This window comes from Xenopus laevis, chromosome 4L (assembly GCF_017654675.1).
Source record: "Xenopus laevis strain J_2021 chromosome 4L, Xenopus_laevis_v10.1, whole genome shotgun sequence".
NCBI classification, from domain to species: domain Eukaryota; kingdom Metazoa; phylum Chordata; class Amphibia; order Anura; family Pipidae; genus Xenopus; species Xenopus laevis.
The window spans coordinates 86,030,291-86,042,301 of NC_054377.1; the positions used below are offsets into that span (position 1 = coordinate 86,030,291).

General features: G+C 37.6%; 1 protein-coding gene across 5 annotated transcripts in view; it reads right to left on the bottom strand.

The window, feature by feature from the left end:
* Nucleotides 1-1,414: 1,414 nt before the first annotated feature.
* The window catches only part of armh1.L (armadillo like helical domain containing 1 L homeolog), a 59,756-nt gene continuing 49,159 nt past the window's right edge, over nt 1,415-12,011 (bottom strand). For 4 of the 5 annotated variants that reach the window (XM_018256317.2, XM_018256315.2, XM_018256316.2 and 1 more), the window contains exons 9-12: nt 9,596-9,725; nt 5,950-6,027; nt 3,559-3,640; nt 1,415-2,486 (exon numbers count right to left, since the gene is read on the bottom strand). In XM_018256317.2, the coding sequence (XP_018111806.1) occupies nt 2,467-2,486; nt 3,559-3,640; nt 5,950-6,027; nt 9,596-9,725 (310 nt within the window). In that variant the 3' untranslated portion in view covers nt 1,415-2,466. 5 annotated transcript variants of the gene reach the window in all.

Below are 12,011 nucleotides of genomic sequence, written 5' to 3' on the forward strand. Positions count from 1 at the left end.
AACCTGCATAGAGTTTTGATATGAGACCTTTGAAAGATAGTCAACCACACTGTATTGGGCTAACTGAATTGGCTGCTGACTGTTCTGTTGTTTCAGTTTCCGTTCTATTTGAGGGTACCGTAACCATTGGTGTGGGGGCAAGTGAAAGTTGTCTTGCAGTGTACCAAAGGGGACCATTGTACCCTCTTGCCAGACCTCCCATATAGAATGGATCCCACATCTTGCCCATATATGGTTCTTACCCATCTTAGCAATACCTGGAAACCAATAGTTGTCCCACAGTGGTGTCTGAGGTAATATTTTGTTAATCATTGCAATTTGTGAAGCTTTCCCCCAAATTCTGCGCATGAACATCAAAACCTGATTAGGGTATTTCATTACCTGCGGCTTTTTAATGAGAAGCCAATGGAATGGGGAAACTGAACCTCCCAATAGTATCCCATGCAATAGGTAAAGAGTCTGGTGAAACGACCCTTCAAACCACACCACAAGGTGGCTTAGCTGAGCTGCTAAGTAGTACAGGAAGATATTTGGGAAGGATACGCCACCTTGGGATTTATCTCTAGTTAACGTACTCAAACTCAATCTAGAGCGGGTGCCCACCCATATCAGTTGCCTAAAGCTAGAGACAATTTTTGTAAAAAATGTTTTTTTGATCCAAATAGGGGCATGAAGGACATAGGTCAATTTAGGGAGAAGAATCATCTTTATGAGCTGTATTCTACCAATTGGGCTTAACATCAGAGATTTCCACGCTTTAATTTTCTTTTCCACAGTCTCCAACAGAGGCAGAACATTTGAACTGTAATAGTCAGAGATGGGAAGCTTAATCACCACTCCCAGATAAGTAAACTGATTAACTATTGGAAAAGGAGAGTTCACCACTCCCCTTTGCGCATTTGTATCATCTAAAAGGTATTTATCTAATGTGGTTCCCACCCTTGTGGCTCTGGACTAGGACAATGATTTTATTCTGGCTAAAGCTACTACCACCATAAAACACATTGCTATCTTTAATGCAGCCTCCTACACAGAATGTATGCTAAATGTCATACACAGAGGCTATCTATCTCCACAATATAGACACTCTACCTTAGTACTAGTCCTGTTGCCTAAAGTGTGCATCAACGTGGATGGGCCTGTTTCAATGTTTGTGGGACTGTCCCCAGTAACTTTTGGATTCAGAAACAGTCACAGATAATCTTAACTGTCCCCTGAGTGGGCAATTTTTTAAACCATAACTAATACCAATTAAAGCTTAGGAAAGGCTGACAGAGGCTCTTGGCAACCAAATCAGTTGTTGCAAACAAGACTATATTACAATGGTGGATGTACAAGAACCCACTTTCATTTACTTTTTGTCAGAAAAAGTTGTTTTATGCCTTTCAAATTGAATGAATGGAGGCGTCTTTACAAAAGGATAAATATACCCACAATTTATTCTCAGTTTGGGAATGCTCTAGCAATACATTACCTCTCAATCTTAAAACTAAAATCAATACATTTTCCAAACAACTTTGTTGTATGAAAGCTGAATGGTGTTGCAGAATCTGCCTTTTTATTTTGCATCCGTCTAGTGGGATGTATTTATCAGGTGAAACTGGTCCAAGTCTTCTATATCTCTTTCTTTCCATACTTTCTCATCCTCTTTTTTTATTTACATTTATTTTGCTTTACTTTTTTTTTTTTACAATTTTTTTTTACAATTTATTTACTAGTTAATACACAGTTCTCTATCAATTCCATATACATGAACACAATGCTTCACCACAATGACTCTATGTGGTATATGTGCATTTGTAAAACACATTACATGACAAATCTATTTTATGTTAATCTTCTTTTCTAAACAGTTTGTAAATCTGAAGCTCTCAATATAATTTTTGCCAGGATGTAACATGGGTTAATGCTCAGTAAAAAAACCTGCCTCTCATACTTAATAAATATGTATCAATCACTTTTAAGTATATGTATTGATAAAAATAGCTCAGAACTTTAAGGAAGATATCCAGTGTTCTTGAAATGTTACCATTCATGGATTTAGTAAGAATACACAAGTGGTTTTGTGTTTGGTCCATCATTTTCCAGGTGAACCAGGTGATTGGAGTGATAATATATGTGGTATGTTTGAAGTTAAAAAACATTTGCACCTCTATTTGACATTGGTTCTTGAGCACACAATACTTAGAATTTCTTTTGATTTTTTATAAAATTATTAAGAAGGAAGTGCAATAAAGAAGTCAACCATGAATAATAATGTCATATTATAGAAACATCATAAAACATGTATAACTAGGTGCAATAAGATACATGCTGATGAGAGTGGACACAATTACAAGAAAACTTGAAAAAAAGAAAGAAAGCTAGGAATGAAAAGATAAAGCAAAATGTGACAGAGACACACTAAAAATAACAATGTAGAATATTTTTTGAAGTCCACGTGAGTCATGATTGTCTAGACAAATTTCAGTCGATAGCCTCTTTTGCTGCAGAAAAATAAAATATGAATAGTATTATAACCTGTTGACAAATAATAATGTTTGTGATTACAGTGATTGCAGCTTATGATTGAGAGCAGAGATGTTCAAGAAATCTTTTGCTTCTTTTATTTAGCCTGTGTTGTTTTTGAGTGCCCTTCTCATTTTGTTGAAATAATAGTCTTTTTTCACACTACCTAACTTTGAAATTTCAAACGTAAAATTATATATGGGTAAGATTTGCTTAAGTGAATTATAGTTTTGCTAGTTTAATACAGCAAACAGTGTTGTCCATTTTTTTCAAGATACTCTAATTTTTAAAACCTGATGATAAAGCGGGTGATTTGAAAAAATTAAATTATTAAAAATTTACAGGCAAAATAATCGACTACCCAGATCGCACAAAAAATATGCTAAGATACAAAAGGTTTTTGGGTAACTTGACAGTGATGTAGATCTAAAAACCTTTATAATAATATTAAAACCTGTCATCCATGTATTATGTACATTCCTGAAAATGTACGAGAATTTAAAAAATCCAAAGTGGCCAGTCATAGCAAACACTAATCTTGTCTTGATTCCATTCACCATTTTTCTAAAGGAACTATAACCTTTATTTTAGTAGAGACAGTATCACACAGAGAATGTCCTGCAGTTTCTAGAGTAAAGACACCCAGTATATAGTGTGTATATTTAGAATGTAGTCATAAACCCTACAACTTTTGTCATTTGTGCAACAGTTTTTAATTAAAGGGCAACTTTTGGGTAAAAATGTTATCCCAAACCAAAGGTACGGGCTAATAGAGCTCGCATTTCGGTTGGGGATAACAGTAGTTTTTTTTAAGAAAAATGCCCCCCGCCAGCGTTACGCTACCCGCACCGGGAGGGAGCTCCCGGTGAGAGGAGCCATGTCCGGTCACTCGCATGCGCATAATGTTAATGTGCCCCGAATTGCTCGTTATGCGCATGTGCGTGATGTCTCATGAGCATTGGGCACATGCAAGTGACACAACATGGCTGCTCGCACCGGAAGCTCTATTCAACATTTACTATTCAAACATTTAATTTTAGCAATACTTGCCTCTGGGGATGTTAATTTGATTGGTTGCTAAAAGATCAGCTTGACTCGAGTCTATCTTCATATACAATAACTCAGCATTGTCCTAAGGAGATCAATATTATAGGTGAAATATTTTTTTTAATAAAAAATAATGTAATACAATAAACAAAGCATTTATGACTGTAAAGGTCAAAGTACCAATAACACAAAAAAAAAAGAATATTTGTAACTCTAAGCGATGCCAAACTAGAATGTGTGCTTATTTATGAAAAACATGAATCTTGTGAAATGTGTAAATATGTGAAAAACACTTGGATGCAGCAAATGTGTATTCTACCCATTGTTTTCAATGGATCTACCAACTCAAAAAAATGTGAAAAACTTTAAAAACTTGAAAATGCTGATATTGCCAAGAACAACTCCTATTAACGTATACAGGAACTCAGCTGCTTTTTAGATGACAAATATTTACATTTGGGCTTATTAATTATTTAGAATTCAAGTGCTGAAATCTGTAATTCATGAGTTCATAAAGGGGTGGTTCACCTTTAAGTTAACTTTTAGTATGTTATAGAATGGCCAATTCTAAACAACTTTTCAGTTGGTTTTCATTATTTATTTTTTATAGTTTTAGAATTATTTGCCTTTTCCTTCTGACTCTTTACAGCTTTCAAATGGGCGTCGCTGACCCCATTTAAAAAGCAAATGCTCTGTAAGGCTACACATGTATTGTTATCGCTAATTTTTATTTCTCATCTTTCTAGTCAAGGTCCTCTCCTCTCCTAGCAACTGAAATTGCAAACTAAAGAGCTGCTGAATACAAATCTAAATAACTCAAAAACCTTAAATAATAAAAAATTAAAACCAATTGCAAATTGTCTCAGAATATTCTCTCTACATTAAACTAAAAGTTAACTCAAAGGTGAACTACCTTTTTGATTAGAATATTTATTTCCTTTATATTAGCTTTTTTTTTTTTTTTAAAGCATTTTCCCCACTGCACATATTAGAAAAGCTGCCTCCCAGGGTGCTCTGAGAGTCAACCTGCTCCATACATGCCAGTTCAGAGCTGTCCTCCTTAGCAACTTCACCCAAAATGGCAAATCTGTTGCTTTGGACTAGCTATAGACCAGCCCCCTACTGTCCCCTCTTAACTATGACAAACTTGTCTCATTAACCTCTACTGCCCAATCTCCACTCACTATGCGAGCCTCTATTATAGTTTGTATAAGTCAGTTACTACGTAGCCATGGAGCAGCTATTAAAGTTCCAATAGGGCTGCTGGCTGGCCAGCAGCCTAGGCAGTGCTGTAAAGTTATTGTCCAGGCCCCCAAAAGCGATTTAGCTACCAACATTTTTTATAAAATTATAAAATATGTACAAAACATAGTATTATTTTTTTTTTTTTAAATGAAAGCAGAAGACCTGGAAATTATTTTCCTTTTTAGCTGTACCGAACATCTTTTAAGTGTTTTAATTTTTTTATTATATTATTTGTATGTATTATTTAATTTGCATAGAGAGATACTTTTGTGTCTATTTTAGCAGAACCGAACTTGTGGCAAATGTGTTTAAATGCTGAAAAATGCAAGGTAAAATAAATAAATAAATGGTAGTTAGATACTAAATAGCAGTGTGTTGGGGGCCTCCTTAATTAAGAAGGATTTGGGATTTTTTGCGGATAACGGACTGTACAACACTAAGCAGTTTCAGTGTATTTCTAAAAAGTTCTGTCCTGTATAAAAAGGGCTTTATTTTAATTTTGCCTCTTCCTCATCAAGGCCTTACCTTGTGTGTGTAGTGCATTTTTGGGTCCAGGATATAAATTAACAGAAAATTGCTTAGAGAAATTGTACAAATCAGATATAAGTAAAGGAGGTATTTATTAAGGGTTGAGTTGTGTTTTCCCAAAAAATGTGATGGTATTTTCACTAAAAAAAAATTTTTTAAAATGTATTAGGCCCTGAAGCTGCTAAAAGCCCAAGTCCGAAAATACTCCAGTTAAAACCAAAGTCAAAGTTAATGGCAGAGGTGCCTTAACCATTTGAATATGTTTTTTTTTTAAGAAGGTTGAGCTCGAAAATGATAACTTGATCAATTCCAGGTTTTCAAGTTTTCCCCCTAATTGCGTTCAATCGAGTTTTTTTACATTTGGGTTTTTTCATAAATAAGCAAACATTCGAGTGGTGAGTCTATTAGAGGTAAACCTCACAAACTTGACCTTTGATAAATAACCCCCTTAAGAGTTGCAACATAATATGCAAGGCTACAGTAAGCTGAAGATCTACAGTTAGATTAATATATGTATGTGTATATGTTTATCATATGTGTATTGATCGGTATGCATATATATGTTTAAGTGAGTTGGGGGTCAAAATAACCTACGTAATAAAATAGACAAAAATATTTTACCATTAGCATTTGGAACAGAGTATCACCAATTGTTTTTCTTACTTGTTCTTCAACAACAGGAAAAGACATAACAAAATACTGAAAAAAAAGAAAAACATTTTCAATAGACAGTTTTAATATTATTTATATAGCACCACAAACAATTATTTATATAGCACTACAAACAAAAATAAATTACATATACAAAAAATAGCATCTTCGTGATGCAGACACACAATATAGAATTCACAGTGTTAATCATAGGGGAGGGCCTTCTCAAAAGAGCATACAGTTAAAAAGGGAAGGGGAGTGAGACATAAAGTGGGGGTGGCCATTGTTGTGGTGAGTGTCAAGTTAGTCTAGATATAAGTAGTATGTATATAATGACCAGATTTACCTTTGTTTGCATGCTATCAGCTACTAGGAGGAAGGGGTTTGACATCAGAGCATGCAATTCACAAGGCTGAGGGGACTTGGTCATGTAAGGAAATTGTTTGCCTCAAGTAAAAGTTCTATTTTAAATGTAAATAAATGTATTTGCTGATTTGTAAAAATGGATTTCAGTACAGTATTCTGCTTGAGGAGCAATATTAACTAATTTGTTTTGGAAAAAAACAAGTTTCCCCAAGACGGTATCCCTTTAATGTGATGAAGGGAGCATGTTAGTGTTAGAGTTAATTGCATGTGCTAATAACTATGATATAATTGGTATCACTGAGACCTGGTGGGATGAAACCTGTGACTGGGCTGTCAATTTAAATGGTTATTCCCTTTTTAGGAGGGACAGAGGGATTAAAAATGGTGGAGGAGTTTGTCTTTCTGTAAAACCTGAATTAAAGTCTTGCTCTAATGAAATAACCATAGATGGCACTAGGGAGGGTGTGGAATCCCTTTGGTTGACATTTCTGCAAAGAAAATTATCATTGGTGTATGCTACAAACCACCTTGTATAGGCGACAACATTGAGGCCCAACTACTATTTCAAATGGAGGCCGATTCACAACTAGGTCAAGTTATTACTATGTGTGACTTCAGTTATCCAGACATTGACTGGGGTAATGGGGTTGCCAAGTCAGAAAAAGCTAATGGGTTTGCAAATGTGCTTAATAACAACTTTTTATTTCCTCTAGTTCAAGAACCCACTAGGAATGACTCTCTTTTGGATCTGGTAATAACTAATAATACTAAACTAATATCTAGCATTTGCATGGGTGATCATAACATGTTTTTTTTTTTTCAGATTATGTTGCAGACACAACTCTATAAGGGAGAAACTAAAACACTAAACTTAAGACATGCACATTTGCCAGTATAAGGGCAACATATTAACTGGGAAAGGATTTTCACAGGGTTAAACAGAACTTAACTATGTATGGGTTAGGTGAGAGTTTGAGACAGAGAGCAGGGATGAGTAAGACAAGGTCAAGGGTATGTAGTTGAGGTTCATCGTATAAGCCAATAGGACCAAGTAAGATTAAGAAGCAGATGACCTATCAGTTGCAATGGGAATGTTGCCAAGATTATTGCAGGGCTATCTGCAGAAAGGAATGGTAGGAATTAGGTTGGAAATCATCCAGCAATTGGAATGCGAGTTCTGGGGGTGCAACGCATAATGCAAAAGAGGTGTATATACAGATTTCATGGGCGTTTGCAAGATGAGGCAAATGTGAGGAAAGGTACAATATATGAAGATAAGCTGGAATCAACACTGCTCAGATCACAAGATGCCAAGTCCTCTGCCTTGTTTGTTTCCGGGTCTGGAGGTGTGGCTAACTAAAGGCCACCACAAAAGAATGCAGTAGAGGATGGGAATAGGAGAGAATTTGTGAGACTGTTTGTTTATTTGGAAAGTGTGTTTGCAGGTGAGAGGCAGAGTATGATCTAAAAGTCTGAAAACAATGAATGTAGGTGCTCTCTCTATAAGAGAGACTGTTCTTTAAAAAACTAATCTGCCCACAAAATATTAAATTGACAATGCAAATAAATGAAAATAAATGTAATATTAAATGTACTGTACAGAGTATTTTAGTGATCAGTAATTAGTGGGTTGTGGACATATTCCAAATTCCATATACAAAAAAAGATATAAAATATTTAAACAAGAAAAAAAGAGGTTACTTGATAGCATTTAAAAAAAACATACAGAATGACCAGTGATTATAATAAATATATCTTGCCTCGTTTTGAATTTTGCGTACACCCATTGACGCAGGGGAACCCTGGAACTACAGCCATTTAAAACAGCAAACTTGCATTTAGAGAATTGGGCACACACATTACCGTATATACTCGTGTATAAGCCGACCCGCGTATAAGCCGAGGTACCTAATTTTACCCATGAAAACCAGAAAAACGTATTGACTCGCGTATAAGCCTAGCAGCCAGAATGGAAGGGAGGGCAGAGGGTGGTACACATCTGTTCTGACATGGTCCCCTGTAGCTGTTCTGACAGACAGAAGAGCAGAAAGCTATTACTTTGCATCTAACGTGGCTGCTATAACATGGATGAAAGGCAGGACACCTGCCCCACAGCCAAAAGTTTATGTCCCTCTACATAAAAAGTGGCAGGCACAGCAAAGAAGCCAGAGTGGCACAGTGACTTCATATTGTGCCCAACTACAACTCCAAACTGGACCAGTGCCCATCAGTGATACCCACAGATATCCAGAAGCACCAGGGGCCATTAGAGCTGCGCCAGAAACCCTTATCAAAGCAATGAATGCAGCCATGACACATCGAGGCAACCCAGAGCCCAACAGAGTAGAAATTGTACAAAGTGGCATCACAGCAAATAGATGAGCAGTCCCATTACGGCCCCCAGACCCCAACAGTTATATGGGCTGAAGCTGACCCCCCTACCTGGGAAAATAATTACCGCTGATGGTCCTGCTCTGGCACGTCCACACTGCCCGTTAACACCATGGCACGACTGCTCTGCGGTCACTGCGCAATAAAAACTACATCTCCCAGCAGCAGCGCGCGTCATTTCCGCTCAGGGAGAGACAAAAGAACAGAGAGAGGCAGCGAGTGAAAGTGGCGCCATGTCGGCCTGGGAGTATCTCATCCGGGCCTTAAACTACATTTCCCAGCAGCGCCCGGACTTTCCCGTCATGCCCCGCGCAGTTTCCGGTGTGGCTGCCGGATGTCGGGCCTGACAGACTCGGGATGTGTGCGTTTCGAGAGCGGTGAGAGGGCGGAGCGGCGATGCAGGAGGAAGATGAGGAGAACATGGAGCAGGATCCCAACCACAACCACTGGCCCGAGCTGCCCAGTCCCCCGGCCGCTTCCTCCGGATACGGAACCTGCACCAAGCGCTGTGACAGCGGCCCCGGGAAAGCCCTGCTCGGTCTGAGGACGTATGACCCGCGTATAAGCCGAGGTAGGATTTTCAAGCACATTTTGGGTGCTGAAAATCTCGGCTTATACGCGAGTATATACGGTATTTTAATGTCAACGCCAGAAATGGGGGGGGGTGGAGTTCCAGCAAGCTGAGCTTGCATACAAGCACTGCATACACTGTGATGAACAGTTACATAACCATATAAAGGCCCAATTCTTTTATATGGATCATGGAATGCATTTTACAGCAGGAGGTACATTATTTTTTATTATAACCAGTATCAGTGAGTCATCTGTCCTCTTTAATTACCGGAAAAAAATATCTCACCTCTAAAACAAGACTAGCTTGCCTTTGACTTTCACTGTGGTCTCTGTTCCCCATCACAAACAGCAAGTGATGTATTAAACGCAGTTGTATTAACTGTTCACATAGTTCTGTTGATTCCTGAGACACCATTCTAAAGAACAAAACACATTTTTAAGGCAGCGTGGCAGTAAATTTAATAAAGTATAAGGTAATATATTTTATGACATTCTAGTCTCAAATATGCGGTTGCTGAATTGTACCTAGTTACAAAGCAGAGCAAATATTATTCATGAAGCTTTACATCTAGGACAGGATACAAGGGAACGTATAGGACAGCTTTGGTATAATGTCACCATTATTTTTGCAAGAGATGCACTGAATCCAGGATTCAGCCAACTCTTAGTACTTTGGCTTTATCCTATCAGTTCAGCTGAACTGGATCAGAACCTTTAAAGTCATGTGAACTCTGAAAAACTGAATGCTATAATTATTTTCTTCACTGAATACTCATTGTGAGAATACCTGGTAGTCTAGTGGTGAGGCATGGATGCCTGCCACTTCCTCTTCTGTTGCATGCCGATTAGCATGTAACGCGCCACTTCTGGGTTTTGACGGGCACACTGCGTCTGATGTCATCACACTTGCCGCAAATTTTAAATATTTAAAAACACCATGCCCCTATTCACATTCCCCAACATTGGTCTGTATTTTAGAGTTCATGGGTGTGCTCTGTGTCTGATCTTGTGTTTCTGACCCTTGCCTGTCTTCTGACCATTTCTGTGTTGCTGTCTGTACTGACCTGCCTGTTTATTGGTCATTCTTTTGGATCCTGTTTCTGTACTTCTCTACTGTTGGTTTTGACCCCGGCCTGTGACCCCGACTAAGTCCCTGACTCCTGATTTAGTTCTTCTTTGTCTGACTGTCCTGTCCCTCAACCACGTTCCTTGTTCCCTGTAATTCCTGCACATGTTTGGTTTCTTTGTCTGCCCAGAACTCTCGCGCCTTGGTCCTCTAACTATAAGAACTGGCGGCATCTGAGTAGCTGAGTAGCACCTCCCAAAGCGAAAGGCGGCTGTCCAGACCTGGACCATGGGGTTTGATCTGGGGTTGGGATACCTTATGTAACATTTTTTTTGATTCTCATATCTGAATATGATGATCATAGTTTTAATTTGGTCCAGGATTTGCCGTAATTGTTTCGTATTTAGCCAAATACAAATATTATGGATTTGATGCATCCCTACTTTATGCACATTGCAATTGGAACTGAATAACAACTACAGGGAATGTTGCAGTGTGCTCTCTCCAAATATTACAAGATTATAGGCAATGGTATATGCCCTTAAAACCTTTTAACAAAACCTAAGGGAGCCTAAAGTATTTATATTTATAAGCACTGTGGTATATATTACAGCTGAATGAATGATTCTTTTTTAAGATCTTAAAGGAGAATTCAACCCCCTAATTTGCATCCCCCTTCCCCCTACCCTAAATAGGCCCCTCCCTCCTCCCCCCTGGCCTACCTGACACCCTGGGCAAATTAGAGGGTTGAAGAATTATAGATAGGTTATTTGTGTATAATACACAAAAGCCATGAATATCCTGTAAATTATATCCTTATAAACGGTGAGTTCTGATGTCATCAGTTATAAACGGTGAGTTCTGATGTCATTTCTGTCACATGACTCACCGAAACTTGTGTATTATAATAAATAAAGTACCCCCAGTTGTACCTTCGGCCTCGTGTTTTTATATGGTCATGAAACTCCTCGGTAACTTATAATATCCTTATATTTTACAAAAGGGGGTACTTTATTCACTATATATTCTCTCTAGTTTTTTTGGAACAAAATGTAATAAGGATTATCATTTAAAAAGGGTTAGAGTGGGGTTTTTAAAGTAGGGGATAAAGGATAATTCATTTTTCTTTAAACGTTGCTTAGTTTGAAGTCCTGGCATAGACTATAGTTTTTTTTTTCTTTTACTAAAAGGATATAGACAGTTAGATATACAAGAAACAAGATACTCCTATCCACAAATATCACACAAAGAGAAAAAAAGAAAATGTTATACAGAAATAGAAAAAAAGGTAAAATATTCCCCTTAAAAAAAAAAAAAAAATAACGATTAAAAGAAAATAGAGAGAGGTTTCAGAAAGGGTTATCCATCTTTATTCTCAGCTCATATTAGTTCACAGAGGCAGAGATTTCAGAAAAAGGACTTAAGTAGCACCAATAGACAACATGTAAATGTTTAGCGCCTATGTTGACATTCATAAATATAGAAAAAAGGTTCACTGGAGAGCTGTAGTTTCAAGTATTTAGTACTTCACCAGAGGAAGGACCCTAGAGGTCTGAAACATGTTGTGCCTTGCAACTTAAATAAATCACTTGAAACTACAGCTCTCCAGTGAACCTTTTTTCTATACGATACACTT